At 60.2% G+C, this 14,885-nt stretch overlaps 3 protein-coding genes across 3 annotated transcripts in view; 1 reads left to right on the plus strand and 2 right to left on the minus strand.

Moving 5' to 3' along the window:
* The window catches only part of LOC311202930 (butyrophilin subfamily 1 member A1-like), a gene marked incomplete at both ends in the record, with an annotated part of 517,675 nt that overhangs the window by 396,597 nt on the left and 106,193 nt on the right, over positions 1-14,885 (minus strand). The window lies entirely within an intron of this gene.
* LOC311202853 (ADP-ribosylhydrolase ARH1-like) lies at positions 67-4,139 on the plus strand (the record flags this gene model as incomplete). The annotated part of the gene is made up of 4 exons (XM_084277503.1): positions 67-305; positions 1,462-1,560; positions 2,815-2,998; positions 3,767-4,139. The coding sequence occupies exons 1-4, from the start codon at positions 113-115 to the stop codon at positions 4,137-4,139; spliced, it is 849 nt and encodes a 282-aa protein (XP_084133629.1). The 5' UTR covers positions 67-112.
* On the minus strand, positions 12,067-14,624 carry LOC311202854 (class I histocompatibility antigen, F10 alpha chain-like; the record flags this gene model as incomplete). The annotated part of the gene is made up of 6 exons (XM_084277504.1): positions 12,067-12,107; positions 12,266-12,370; positions 12,453-12,725; positions 12,802-13,077; positions 13,790-14,053; positions 14,561-14,624. The coding sequence occupies 6 exons, from the start codon at positions 14,622-14,624 to the stop codon at positions 12,067-12,069; spliced, it is 1,023 nt and encodes a 340-aa protein (XP_084133630.1).

The following is a 14,885-nucleotide window of genomic DNA, read 5'->3' on the forward strand; positions in this document are numbered from 1 at the left end:
GTGAGTGTCCCAGGGAGGGGGGTGGGGGTGGGCCCTGGTGTCCCCCCACATCTGAGCCCCCCCTGAAGCCCCTCCCCGCAGCGTCCCTTCGCTGGAAGCCTACGAAGCCGCCATGGTGCTGAGCGGGGTGGGGGACGCGCTGGGCTACCGGGGGGGTCTCTGGGAGTACTGCACCTCCGGAGCCCAGATCCACGCCGAACTGGCTGAACTGGGAGGGCTGGGGGCCATCACCCTCGAGCCCCCGCAGTGGCCCGTCAGCGATGACACCGTCCTGCACCTTGCGACTGCCGAGGGCCTGGCCACAGGTTGTGCCCCCCACTGCACCCCTCAGATGCGGGGGGGGGTCCCAGTGTACCCCAGGGATGGAGGAGGTGTGGGGGGGGCTGCACAGGGTGGGGTCTGGGGGTTCCTCAGAGCTTGGGGGGATTTTTAGGGGGGGAACTCACCATAGCACCCCTCAGATGCAGGGGGGTGTCCCCACTGTACTCCAGGGATGGGGGGGCATGAGGGGGTATACCCCTGGGCTGTACAGGGTGGGGTCTGGGGGTTCCTCAGAGCTTGGGGGGATTTTTATGGGGGGGATCTCACCATAGCACACCACAGATGCAAGGGAGGGTCCCCATTGTACCCCAGGGCTGGGGGGGCATGGGGAGTATACCCCTGGGCTGTATGGGGAGGAGGTTTGGGGGTTTTTCAGAGCTTGGGGGGATTTTTAGGGGGAGGGATCTCACCATAGCCCCCCCCCAGATGCAGGGGAGGGTCCCCAGTGCACCCCAGGGATGGGAGGGGGGGTAGGGGGTATACCCCTGGGCTGCACAGGGTGGGGTCTGGGGGTTCCTCAGAGCTTGGGGGGATTTTTAGGGGGGGAACTCACCATAGCACCCCTCAGATGCAGGGGGGTGTCCCCCATTGTATCCGAGGGATGGGGGGGCATGGGGGGGTATACCCCTGGGCTGTACAGGGGGGGCTGGGGGCTCCTCAGGGCTTGGGGGGATTTTTATGGGGGGGATCTCACCATAGCCCCCCACAGATACAGGGGAGGGTCGCCAATATACCCCAGGGATGGGAGGGAGGGGTGGGAGGGGATTCCCTGCTGTACGCCTGGGCTGTACATGGAGATCTTGGGGGGACCTTATTTCTTTGGGGGATTTCTGAAGGGGGGGGGGAGGGCAGGTCACCATTATCACCCTGACTCAAACTGGGGGGGGCTTTTAGGTGCACCCAACCACCCCCTGAGAGGTGGGGGCTCCAGAGAGTCTCTGAATGTCCCCCCAAAACCCCACGGGGGGTGTTCCCCATCTCCCCTTTCCTGGGGGTGGGTTCTATTGCACCCCAAAGCTTTGGGGGGTCAGTGGGGGGGGGGAATCAGTGGGGGGTGTGCCCACATGTCCCTACATTCGAGGGGTCCGGGGGAGGGCTGTGGGTGCCCCCGCCCAGAGGGGCCTCACGCCGTGCCCCCAGGGCTGGAGGGGGAAGCCCTGCTGCAGGAGCTGGCTCAGCGCTACGTGGCCGCCATGAGCGACATGGAGGGCCGCAAGCCGGGCCCCACCAGTATCCTGGGTGAGTGGGGGGCCGGGGGGGGCCCGGGGGGTCAGGTCAGGGGGTCTCACGGCCCCAACCCTTCTCCCCAACCCCCCCCGCCAGGCACCTCGCAGCTGCGGCCTGGGGAGCCGGCGGGGTACCGCATCCCCTTCAACCCCACGGGCAGCGGGTGCGGGGCCGCCATGCGGAGCCTGGCCATAGGCCTCAGGTGGGGCGGGGGGCACAGGGGCTGGGGGGTTCAGGGCTGGGGCGGGGACGTGGGGGGGTTACAGGGAGGTGGGGGGGTTTCAGGGCTGGGGGCGGGGACGTGGGGGCACAGGGGCCTCGGGGAGGGTTCAGAGCTGAGGGTGGGGACATGGGGGGGCACGAAGGGTCTGGGCGGGGACATGGGAGTACAGGGGGTTGGGTAGGGTCAGGGCTGGGGGCGGGGACATGGGGGGTCAGAGTGTTTGGGGAGGGTCTGGGCGGGAACATGGGGGCACAGGGGGCTCGGGGAGGGGAAGGGTGTCAGACTGGGGGTGGAGATATGGGGGGGCACAGGGGGTTCAGGGAGGGGTCAGGGCTGAGGGTGGGGACATGGGGGTACAGGGATTTTTGGGGAGGGTTGGGGGGGGACATGGGTGGGCACAGGAGGTTGGATGGGGTCAGGGCTGGGGGCAGGGACATGGGGGACACAAAGGGTTCGGGGAGGGTCTGGGTGGGGACATGGGGGAACAGGGGGCTCGGCGAGGGGTGTCAGGACTGGGGGTGGGGATATGGGGGGGCACTGGGGGCTTGGAGGGGGGGCTGTCAGGACTTGGGGAGGTTTCACGGTGGGGACAGGGGTCGGGGGTGGAAGGGCTGGGGGGGGTTACAGGCGGTCACGGGGACGGGGGTGAGTGTCTGGACAAGAGGACACGGGGACACGGAGGGGGGGACATGGGGGTGTCAGAATTGGGGGGTGGGGATATGAGGGTGTCAGGCTGGGGTAGGGGCCATGGGGGGGACCCTGGCGTACAGGAGTGTGGGGGATGGGCCATGGGGGGAGGGGCAAATGGGGGAACAGCACATCAGGGCCAAGGGGGGGGGCAGCATCGGGACAGGGGTCCCGGCCCGGGGGGCACAGGGTGGTGCCGGTGTAGGTACCCGCACGCCCGGGAGCTGCCGACGCTGATCCGGGTGAGCATCGAGAGTGGGCGCATGACCCACCACCACCCCACAGGTGGGTGCCAGGCAGGAGGGGGCAGGGCAGGGGGACACGCTGCAGCCCCTCTGAAAGCCCCATCCACACAGGGTACCTCGGGGCACTGGCGGTGGCCCTTTTTGGGGCGCTGGGGGCTCGGGGGGAGCCCCCGGAGCGCTGGGGGGCTGAGCTGATGCGGGTCCTGCCCCTGGCCTGGGACTACGTGGAAAGTGCCGGGGTGGCTGTGGAGGACAATGCTGAGGCCTGGCCCTTCTTCAGGGATGCCTGGCACCGGTGAGCGGGCACTGGGAGGGTTCGCTTGGGTCACTGGGAGCACTGGGAGGGGGTGGTGGGGATACCGGGAGGGGCTCAGTGGGTCACTGGCGTCACCCATTGCCACAAGGCTCTCTCCCAGTCCTGGCAGCGCAGCGCACTGGTGTCACTGTGCTGTGCCAGAGCCTCGATGTCCCCAGTGTCCCCTGCCCCACTGTCACTGGTGTCACTGTGCTGTGCCAGAGCCTCGATGTCCCCAGTGTCCCCTGCCCCACTGTCACTGGTGTCACTGTGCTGTGCCAGTGCCTCAGTGTCCCCAGTGTCCCCTGCCCCACTGTCACTGGTGTCACTGCCGTTCCTGGTGCCCAGTCAATCTGCAGGGTCACCAGTGCCCACTGTGTCCCTGCTGCCCCCAGTGTCCCCAAGGTCACTCCAGTGCTCCCAGAATGCCCCCAGTGTCCCCAGCATCCCTCCAGTATCCCCAGGACCCCTCCAGTGTTGCCACCCTCAACATTGGAAGCGTGTCTGAGGAGTGCTGAACACCCCCTCTGCCCCCAGTGTCCCCAGTATCCCCAGTGCTCTTGGTTTCCCTGCTGTGACCAGTGTCCCCACTGCATCCACTGCTACGATGTCACCAGTGACCCCAGTGACATCCCCAGTGACATCCCCGCTGACTCCAGTTCCCCCATTCCCCCGCTGTCCCTGCTGCCCCCAATCCCCCCATGGCCCTGCTGCCCCCCGGCATTCCCAGGGCCCCCAGTGCTCCCAGTGACCTCCATGTCCCCGCAGGTACCTGGAGTCCCGGGGCCTTCTGGAGGGCGGTGGCCCAGCGACGCTGCCCCCCCTGCCCTCCCCGGCCGAGCGGGACGCAGCGTACCTGGGCTGGGCACTGCAGGGGTGGCCGGGGCGCAGCGGCCACGATGCGCCCATGGTGGCCCTGGAGGCGTTGCTGGCAGCTGGGGGGTGCTGGGAGGACCTCTGTGCCAGGGGGGTGCTGCACGGCGGGGACAGCGACTCGACGGGGACCATCGCCGCGGGGTGCTGGGGGCTGCGCTGGGGGCTGGCCCAGGTCCCCCCTGGGCTGCACCGCTGCCTCGAGCACCGCGGGCGGCTGCGCGATGCTGCCCACCGCCTCCACACGCTGGCCTGGGGGGGATGCTGAGCCCCACCCCCCCAATCTGGCCTGTGCCACCTCCTGCCCCCTGCCCAGGGAAACACCATTGTACCCCGGGGGGAGCTGGGACTGTTGTGGGGTCCTGAAGGGGTCCCAAACAGCCCTGGGAGATCCTAGGGGCAAACAGTGCCCTTCAAGGGCTCAAAGAAGCCCTGGAGACCACCACAGCCCCATCCTGCTGGCCCTACTTCCCTCTACTGTTAGAGACCCCAGAATCTCCCCAAAGAGCCTTGGGCACCCCCACAGTAAAAAAGCATCTTCCCAAATCACTGTCTGTCCAGATTTGTGTCCTGCACCTCCTGTCCTGTCACTGCCATGGCTGAGATGTCACATGGGCAGACCTCCTGCAGCCAAACCTTCTCTGGGCTGGTCAGTTCTGGCTGACCAGCTTCTCCAAGAGGCATCCAGACATTGAGCAGCTCAGGGGCCCTTCACTGGGCTCTCACAGTCGCTCAGTCTCTTCTCCTGGTAGCCCAGCACTTGGGCCCCGTGTTCAAAGGGTGGGCTCATCATCATCAGTGATGGGTGGAGAGGAAGGAGCCCACAAGCCCTGCAGATGCCACCCAGGATGGTAGAAGACTCTTCTGGTGGCTTCTTGTGGGCACCTTAGTGGGCACCACAGCCTGAAGGTCTTTTGAAAGACAAAGTGCTGGGCCCCCAGGGCTCAGCATCCAGAGGGTGATGGCCTAGAACGAGGGGTGGACCACTGTGGTTAATCACCCCAAAGGTGGTGTGCCCAAGGGGTCTGGGAGTCAAGGGATCCCAAAGAGATGGTGGCCCAGCGCTGTTAAACACCACAGTGGTGATGGGCCCCTCTGGAGGTTGGATGCTGGGGTTTCCCAGCCCATGGCTGATGGGTTCCCAGGCTGAATTACTCCAAGGCAGGATGACAATCCCATGACAAGGATATCCAAACCATGTGACATTGTGCTCAGGGACCAGTTGGACATTGGAGGGTGCCAGGCTGGGAGCTGGAGGAGCTTGTTGGAGAGCCAAAATTGAAAGATCACCCCAGAATGAGTAACTCAGTGTCAGGTGAGATGTGTCTCACTGGGGAGTCTTTGGTGTCACCCCACCTGTGTCTCACTGGGGAGTCTTTGGTGTCACCCCATCTGTGTCATCACCTGAGGGACCCCCCACGGGACACCCCCTTCCCCCGGGACTCCACCCCCCCCCCCCCCAACCCTCCCCCGGAGGTCACTGAGTGCAGCCAGAAGCAATAAAGGAGATTTAATGTGTGGATGGGGCTTGTTGGGGGCTATTGGGGGGGTAAAGGGGGGAGGGTGCAGCTGGGGAGGAAGGGGGGCCTGGGTGGGATTCGGGGGGGAGGAGGTAAAGGGGAGGGGGGCAGCTGGGGAGGAAGGGGGGGCCTGTAGGACTCGGGGGGGAGGAGGTAAAGGGGAGTGGGACAGCTGGGGAGGAAGGGGGAGCCTGTAGGAAGCGGGGTTGGGGCTTTGGGGTGTTGGGGGTTCCTGGGGGAGGAGAATCCCCAGGGGTTGTTGGTGGGATGTGTGAATCTTTGTGGGGAATGTTGGGTTTCGGGGGGCTGGTTGGGAGGCTGCCCCATTTCCCCCCCCGCCTCCTCCCGCAGCGGCAGAGGGGCTTGGGGATGGGGGTCAGATCGCAAGGGCTTTGCTGCTCCTTCTTCCTCCTCATCCTCCCCGCCTTTGGTGGTGGTGGGGGGTGTCCCGTGGGGGATCCCTCAGGTGATGACACAGGTCTCCCTGCGAGGGAAGCTGCGGCGCTGCTGGCTGAGGCCTCGCTCCAGGCGAGCATCCTCCTCCTGCGCCCTGCAGGGAGGGGAAGGGAGGGGCAGAGGGGGTCGGACACCCCGCCCATCATCATCCTCCCACTCGGGACTCTCACGTCCACCCGCACCAGTCCAAGTCCCGCACCAGCTGGTCCCACTGGTTCACCAGTAAGACCAGTTCCTCCAGGAGCAGCTGTTCCTGCTGCCACCGGACTTCAGCCAGTCTGGGGAGACACAACTCTGTCCGAGCGTTGATCCCCCACGGTGAGCGCGAGATATTCAGTCCCCCCTTTGCTTCCCAGCATCCTACAGGTGGAAACCTGCATATCCCCTGGTTATCCCCGCAGCACCTCTACACACCCCCGCCGGCACTCACACAACTCACGGATGCTCCACAGTGGTCACAAAACACCTTCACGTCCCGCTCGCATTCGCATTCCCCTGCCTATCCCGCCTCTTCCCGCCGGGATCCGCTGCTCCCGGCTCCGGGAAACCGGCGGAGAGCTCCGCACCGAGCACTCCCAGCAGCCCGTGCGCGCCGCGCTGCTCTCGATTTGCATGGCCGCGCCCCTCTCCAGCCGCTGCTCTGGCCGCTGTCCTCCCCAAACAGCACCCAGCTTCTTCCTTCCCAGAACCAGCCATAATAAGATGGTCAAACAGCCGGTGTGCGGATGTTTTCAGGCATCAAAGGTAAACTAAGGATATTTAGCGATAAGATGGGTTATCAGAACTCGTTATAATCACTGACCAATCAGTGGGGTGTGAACAGTGTGTGTAACCAAGTAGCAGTTTTTCAGCTTGCCACGTTTGCAGTAACAAATGTCTCTAATCTGTGGGATTTCACCCAATAAACGGCTTCACCTGAAATTCATATTGAACTGGGTGTTGCTCTCTGCTGGTCTCCACAAATGGTGACCCCAACGTGATCCCGAGATCGACCGACACGACCTGAACCTGCGACCGACGAGCTCCTGATCCCACGACTGAAGAACCCAGTGAAACTCCAGAGGAAAAGAGCAGCTGGAAACAATCCCTGCAGCAACCAGACAGTGCTTAAGGACGATGGAGAGAAGAGAGAACAACACCCTGCAGCAGTAGGGCTGAGAAGGTGAGCGGCTGTTACAGCTGTGGGGAATGAGTTATCCAGTGAGGAAAGGGCCATGGGCAGGATTTGAGCAAAAACCCTTTCAAAGAGGCATAAAATGGGATGAGGCGACGCTGGAGCGTCTGCTGCGGGGGTGTCGTGACCATGGAGTTTCACTCCAACTGCACTTAGTGCTCAGTGTAAACACCTGGTAAAGGCCTGGGGGATAAATTATGGGATGCAGTCTGTAGGGGAGACAAGAAGGTCAAGAGAGTTGCTGCTGCTGGGAAACTTGTGATGTCCACACTGAAGGACATGAAAGCGGAGCAGACAGATGCCACGGGGGCTGCTAAAGCTCTGGCGGCAACGGCACGGCCTGCTGGGAAAGGGTTTGAGCCCCCAGTCCCAGGACCGACCAACCCCCCACCCCAAGACTATGGATACAAAGAAACACAGACTAAAGCACCGGTCAGTGTTGTCCCCACGGCACCTCCTGAGCCGATGGACACTGACAAGGAGCCTGTGCACAGGGACAAAAGCCCCACAGAGACGGTCCAGAAGCCGCCTGGCCAGAAGCTGCCTTGTCAGCCATCGGATCAGGGACCCACTTGGTCTCTACACCCACCGCTCCCATCCACACCTCCCACCCAACTCCCCCAGAAATCACTGTCTCCTGAGGAATCGGTTGGCAGCATTTGTTGGGATGTGCCCCAGGCTCAGGGATGCGTTTATCCACTGAGAGCAAGGCTGGGCACAGAGCAGAAGGAGTTTGGATGGCGACCATTGAAAGTGGGCAGCTTCCTTGAAAATTCACCTGGGAAACACAACCCCCCGTTTGGGTCGAGCGATGGCCGCTTACTAAAGAAAAACTTGCCCACTTCCAACGTTGAATAGAGGAGCAACTGGCCAAGGGACACATCCAGCCCTCCCCAAGCCCATGGAATTCGCCTATTTTTACCATCCCTGAACAGGACGGGAGATGGCGCTTGGTGCACGAGGTAAGAAAAGTCAATGACGTGATGGACGATGCGGGAGCTTCGCAGCCCGGTCTGCCACCTCCAGACGTGAGACCTAAAAATTGGGACTTTTGGGTTGTTTTTTCACTTTTCCCTTACACCCTGATGATTATGAAAAATTTGCCTTTTCAGTTCCTACTGTAAACAAAACTGAACCCATGGAAAGGTGTCATTGGGTGGTGCTCCCACAAGGCATGAAAAATTCACCCACTGTGTGCCAGGCTTATGTAGCCTGGGCACTTGCTCCAGTACGAAGAGCCCATCCTGATCTCATCTTTTATCATCACATGGATGAGGTACTGATTGTGGGAACAAACTTGGACATTGAAAGTTTGATTCATGAGTTGACAGGGCATTTGGAAAGCAAGGGGTTACAGATTGCTTCAGAGAAAATTCAAAAGGAGCCAGTGTGGAAATCTCTGGGGTGGCAGATTGATAAAAGTACCGTAACACCCCAAAGGATTGAGATCCCAGCTGAGGTCAGCATGTTAAATGATGCTCAAAAGCTGCTTGGAGATACTAACTGGGTTAGACCATTGTGTGGCATTACGAATAGGGAACTGGAACCTCTAGTGGCATTGCTAAAGGGAGGAGATGGTGCAGGAGCACCCAGAGTCCTGTCAGAAGAAGCTAAAAAGGCCCTGGAAGTCATTAGTAACAAAATCAAAAATACAGATACCCATGGATGGGATGCTGAGTGGGACATAGGAGTCACAGTCGTTAATCAAACAGAACATGTGTTTGCTATTATAATGCAGTGGACTAATGACAAAGGTCCCTTAAGGCTGTTAGAATGGGTGTTCCTGCCCATGCAGCCAAAGGGAACTGTAACTCTGTGTTTGGAGGCGACAGCCCAGGTCAGTGCAAAAGGCCACAATCACGTAGTAGAAACTGCAGGAACAGAACCCACATTTATTGTTGTTCCATCAGCAGCAGAGTATTTAGCTTGGGCCTTGAGGAACAGCACTGCCCTGCAAATAGCTTTATTAGACCACACAGGGGAAGTGCAAGTGCATTACCCACCACACAGAATCTCTACAGCAGCACAGAACTGTCCAACAGAAGAAAAGCCCTTGTTGTCTGGGTGTGCGGTTCGGGGTGTTCCAGTGTTCACTGATGCAGGGGGAAGAGCTCAGAAGGCTGCGATTCCATGGCAGGAGCATGGGAAATGGCAGGATTTGCTATTCAAAGGAGCCCAAGCCTCAATCAGCAGCTGGAGCTGCAGGCGGTTGTGAGAGTGTGTGACAAGCGGAAAGCCGAACCGGTTCATCTGGTCTGTGACTCCCTGTGTGTGGTGGGAATAGTGACCCGAATGGAACGGGCACTATTGAAAGGGGTTTCAGATGAGAGATTATATAGATTGTTTAAGGAATTCTGGCTCCTCCTGTCTAACCAACAGCATCAGCACTTTATTACCCATATTGGCAGCCACACGGGACTAACTCAGGGTCTGGCAGAGGCAATCGGAGAGCAGCCAGGTTGGCAGCACCAGCGTGGGCTGCTCCCTCAGCAGAGCGCTGTGCACAGGCTCGGAGATCACATGAATCCTTTCATCAGTCTGCCAGGGAGCTTCAACGACACCACCACCTGTCAGTTGCTGAGGCTAAAGGGCTTGTACAGTCGTGCCTGGACTGTCAGCAGTTCACCAGTGGCCTTGCCCCTGGTGTCAATCCTTGCCTACCTGCACAGCCAGGTGCTGCCACCACCCGTCACACAATGTCCTCAACAGGTCCCAACTGCCGCCTGTTGCCACCACCCATCCCTAACAGTTCCCCACTGCCACCCGGTGTCACCCCCCATCCCTACCATGACTCACCAGCACACCGTGTGAACAACCGTCCCCGATGCATCCCCAGATATCCCTGCCATGCCCATGGGACATCCCCACCATGTCCCTGCCATGTCCCCAGCTATCACCACCATGTCCCCAACACATCCCTGCTGTGTCCCCAGATGTCTCCCCCACATGCCCAGCTGCATCCCCGTTGTATTCCCATCCCCATCATGTCCCTGCCATGTCACCACTGCATCCCTGCTGTGTCCTCAGTTTTTCCTTCCATGTCCCTGCCAAGTGCCCTGCTATGTCCCCTGCAGTGAGGGGGGATAGAAATATAGACACTTCATTTATTTATCTGTATATTTATGTATTTATTCATTTATAAAGCACCTATTGACAAACATTCTTTGGATCCACTCTGACAGCAGAGGGAAGAACAGGAGTCAGCCTGTCAGTCCCTCAGCGCTGCTGCTCCCAACCGATTTAAAACCAAACCAGACCAAGAGGCACAAGACTTTGCTGCCAGATCGCTCGGCTGGTGTTTAATGCTGCTGCTCCCTCAGGGTAGCAGTACTGCCACACCCATCCCCACCATCTCCTTGCCACATCCCTGCTGTGTTCCCAGCCCTGTCCCACCTGTGTCCCCATCACATCCCCTCCCATATCCTCACTGTATCCCCACTGGCATCCCTGCCGTGTCCCCAGCCATCCCCTCTGCTGCATGTGGCTGCCATCGCCCAGGAGCTGCTGCTCTTCTCCCGCTCGCTCCACGCAGCATCGTGTATGGACCAGAGACCTGGAGCCGGGCACAGGTGACAGTGGCAGCCACTGTCAGGCGGGTGCTCATACCTTTACCACCTGCTTGCCCTGGGGCTATGATACAGGTAGGAGGTGACCCCCAATCTCCTTGTCCCTGTGTCCCCAGTCTGACCCCCATCTCACACAGAGGTGGGCGAGCTGGGGATACAGATCTCGGGGGACAGTGGCAGGGGGTGGCCCTAATTCAGGCCCTGGTGATGGATTCTCGTGTCCACTGTCCTTTGCTCCAGGAGGCTTCACTGCCTCGATTCTGGTGCATCATTAACCTTGATGCATGACCTGGGCGATGGCTGAAGTGTTCAGGTCAGGTCCACCCTCCATCATGAGCCCAGCTGTTCATGGTGTCTCAGCCCCCATGTCCCACAGGCCCATGGAACTACGAATAGCTCACGATGACCTTCCCACTCCAGGTGTACCTGAGCATCTCCAATTTTAGCCACCTGGTGTCCTTGGTCCTTGTTTTGATGCTCTCCAGGACACAGTTCTTGGACATCTACATAATGGGGGTCTGCCCAGGCAGCAATGTCCAGGCCCAGCTTCCTGGCTGTGACTGCTGCAGCTCCCCATGAAGCAAGAAAGATGGAGAGAGACTTTTACCAAGACCTGGAGTGGCAGGACAAGGGCCATGGTTTGCTACTGAAAGAGGGGAGATCGAGGTCTGCTTGTAGGTCCACAGCCCAGGGAAGTGCTCTGGGTCTCTGCCAAAATGGTGGGGACTCTTCTGAGACCAAAAGCCAGTGTCCAATAGAGAAAATCTCTCCCAAGATTCATGATGCATCCACACAGACAGAAGTGGTAAGGAAGGAGACTGCAGAACAGGCAGGAGGTGTTGGTGAGTGCTTGCACCCTTCTCCTGCCAAAAAGGTAAGTGCCTGCACAAGGTGGGCACAGGGTGATGACCGGTGGCATCAGGTGGCCAAGGTGCAGGGAAGAAAAATAAGATGAAAAAAGACCTCTGGGGACCAAGGCAAAGGTAGTTCAGTAAGGCAAAAGCAAAAGCCATGTGCAGATTCAAAGGAAAAACAGAAGAATCATTCGCTATTTCCCATCATCAGGAGATGCCCAGCAACATCCCGGGCAGCCGGGCTTCAGTACGCGCAGCAGCTGCTCCAGAACACAAGCATGGTCAGTAACAAACCATGTGCTGGTGCAGTGTGGTCAGCTCTCTGCAGGCAGCTCCCAGCCTCTCCAGCTGGTGAGACCACAAGGGCCACATCCAGCTGCCCCAGTCACTCATGGAGCAGTAAGACTGTGATCACTGCAAGGATGGGAGGAAGAGACAGTGTCACCCAGGGCAAAGTCCCTGTCCCCAGCCCTCTGCTATGGTGGTCTCAGCGTCTCCCACTAGCAGCCCAGTGTTGCTCTGACCATGGGACTCAAGGGAGAGCACAGAGAGCTGGGCCTGCCCCATCCACCCCCTCAGTCCCATGTCATACCTTTGGCCAAGCTGCCAGAGCTCCCATCCATGCCTATGGGGGAGAAACAGCTGCGAGCTGCCACCTCGTGCTCGCTGTGGGAACAGGGCACATAAGAGAAGAGGGGAAGAGGCATCAGCATCCACTGTGTGTAGCCGTCAGGCTTGGGGGCCTCCTAGAGCACTGCAGCTTGTGCCCACAGCCACTGCCAACCCCCTGGGCTCTGCCTTCCTCCCACACCCTGGGGCTTTACCTGATCTGCACTTCCAGATGATGAATCCAATGATGGCAATGACAGCCAGGATGACAAGGGGAACAAGTGTCCCCAGCATGATGGTCGATGTGTTTGACTCCGGCTCTGAAGATGAGCAGAGCGGTGAGAAGGGGAAGGGAAATCCCCCCAGTCCACCCCTCCACATGCCCAAGGCCACCAGACTCACCCCACGGAAAGACCCCCGGCTCAGCCAGGCTGGCGTGCTCCACACGGCACCGGTACTTGTCCTGCTCCCCAGGAGGGGCCTCGATGGACACCCAGGTGTAGTAGGTGCCGTCGCTGTTGGGCACGATGCTGCCCCGCTGGGTCTCCTGGTCCCTGACCTCAGCGTCCTTCAGCCAGCTGATGGTGATGGGCCGTGGGTAGAAGCCGTAAGCGCGGCAGTGCAAGGTCAGGTTCCCATGGGTCTTCTTCCCTGACACTCGGACCGTGGGGGGCTCTGGGGAGGGGGTGGCAATGAGGGCTGGCACACACATCCACGCTGGCCGCTCCCCAGGGTCCCCATCTCCCCTCACCTTTCCTCTCCAGCACAGCCTGCCCATAGCTCACATATTTCATCAGCCACTCAGGGCAGATGTTCTCCAGGTAGTGCTTCATGTGCTTAATGACAGTCCTGTCTGCCTCCCAGTTCCTCTTGGTGATTTGTGCTGCTGCATCTGCCGCAGTCAATGTCATCGTATTCATGTCGAAGGCAATGAAGTCCCACCCATCATAGGCAATTTGCCAATACCCCCTGGTGATATTGTCCTCCAGGAGGTCACAGCTGACCATGCTCTGCAGTGTGTGAGCCCCTGAAACACGACGAGGGAGATGGGGCTGAGTTGCTGCTGCAGCCCTGGGCCTTCAGTGGGGCAAGGCCCCCCCGCAGCGCCCCCCACTCCATCTCTGTGTCATCCCCAAGGGAATTGTGCACTGACACGAGAGCTGCCCCCATCCTGCCCAGGGCCCACAGCACTCAGGGCATCATGTAAAGCTGTGACGCAGATCACCTGGGCCCAGGGCATGGATGAGCTGGCACCCAGCCCCTCAGAACCCTGGAACAGCAAGGGGATGGGACAGGGTCCTGAATGCTGGGTGAGCATGCAGCTAGGAGATGGCATGGGTTGTAGGAGCACCTCTGGCTCTGGGGTGGGGTGTACAAAGGAATGGTGAGGGGCTGGGACACGGGGTGGGAGTCCCTCTGGTTCTGGGGGTATTCACTGCCACAGGATGGTGAGGGCTGTGATGTGGCAGCCAGGCCTGGGATGGGGTGCTGGGCATGGTGGGGAGAAGACCAGAATGTGCTTGGTGGGGCACCCAGAAGCCTCCCTGGATCTGTCACAAAGGATCCCATGGAGTGTGGGGCTGGGGAACAGGGGTGCTTGGAGCGCTCTGCCAACAGCACTGGACTGGGAAGGATCAGCACATCCCAGGGCAGTAGCATGAGGAAGGGTAGTGTCTTCACGGGGGAGAAGGGAATGGAGATCTCCCATCCCACAGAGCCCCTTCCCAGCCCACACTCACCCCCACTCTGGTTGTAGCGCTTCTGCACTGTGTCCAGGTTCACACGGTCAATCTGCTGAGCTTTCTGTCCAATCTGGGTCTGCCAGTCCCAGTGCTGCTGGTCCAGGTTGGCCGCCATCCAGTCTGCCCGGGGCACCGCCCTCCCCTTCTCGCTGTCGTAGCACGAAATGAGGTTCCCGTCCACATACCCCGTGGACATAAACTGGGGTACTCCTGGGCTGGGCTCTGACACTGCGGTGTGGAAGTAGCGCAGGGAGTGGAGCTCTGTGGGGACACAGGGGTCAGTGAGGGGTGGGGGGTGCAGGGTGAGGGTGCCCGTAGTGCTGGAGTTCAGGATTGGGTGGTGAGCCTGGGTGGGGGTCCCAGTGCAGCAGACTGGGGGTGTGGGGTGCCACTTCAAGGGGAAGTGTCTGTTGGGGAGGGGTATGTGTCCAGAAGGGGATCCTCCTTCCCATGAAGAGAAGCCGGGGGTCCTGGTGATGATGAAAGGGGGCCCTGGCAGTGAAAAACCCAAGGTTCCTATGAAGAGGGGTCCAAGGGTGTCCCTGGCATCAAAGAGAAACAGATCTGTAGAAGTATCTTGGAATGGGATGGAAAGGGTTGGAAGGGGATGGAAAGGGATGGAAAGGGGAGTATTCTGAGGGGGCACCTGGTGTCCAGGGATTGTGACCGGGGGTCTCTGTGCCCTGGGGTGGTCCGGTGGACAGGAATGGAGAATCATTGTCAAGAAACAGGATCCAGGGGGGTTCCTGGGCCCCCGCCCGCACTCACCGCACGCTGCCCAGCCAAGGATCCCCAGTAGCAGCAGCAGCCCCAGCGCCCGGCCTGGCCTCATCGCTCATCGCTCCACTCTGGGTCCCCGCTGTCATGAGAATAAGGAGCCCTGCTCTGGGACAAACTTTGCCACAAGCCCCGCCCCTCTCCCCGCGATTGGCTCTGCCACCACCCACCAGCCAATGGTAGCCTGAGACGCTTCTTACCAGTGACTCCCCCACAGCACCACCCAGTCCCCCAATGCCCCCCTACCCGTCCCCTCCTCAGAGCCCCAGACCCTACCATGGCCCCTTATCGCCTGTATCTCCCAGCCTGGGGACAC

Source organism: Gallinula chloropus (genome assembly GCF_964237585.1).
Source record: "Gallinula chloropus genome assembly, chromosome: 32".
Classification (NCBI taxonomy): domain Eukaryota; kingdom Metazoa; phylum Chordata; class Aves; order Gruiformes; family Rallidae; genus Gallinula; species Gallinula chloropus.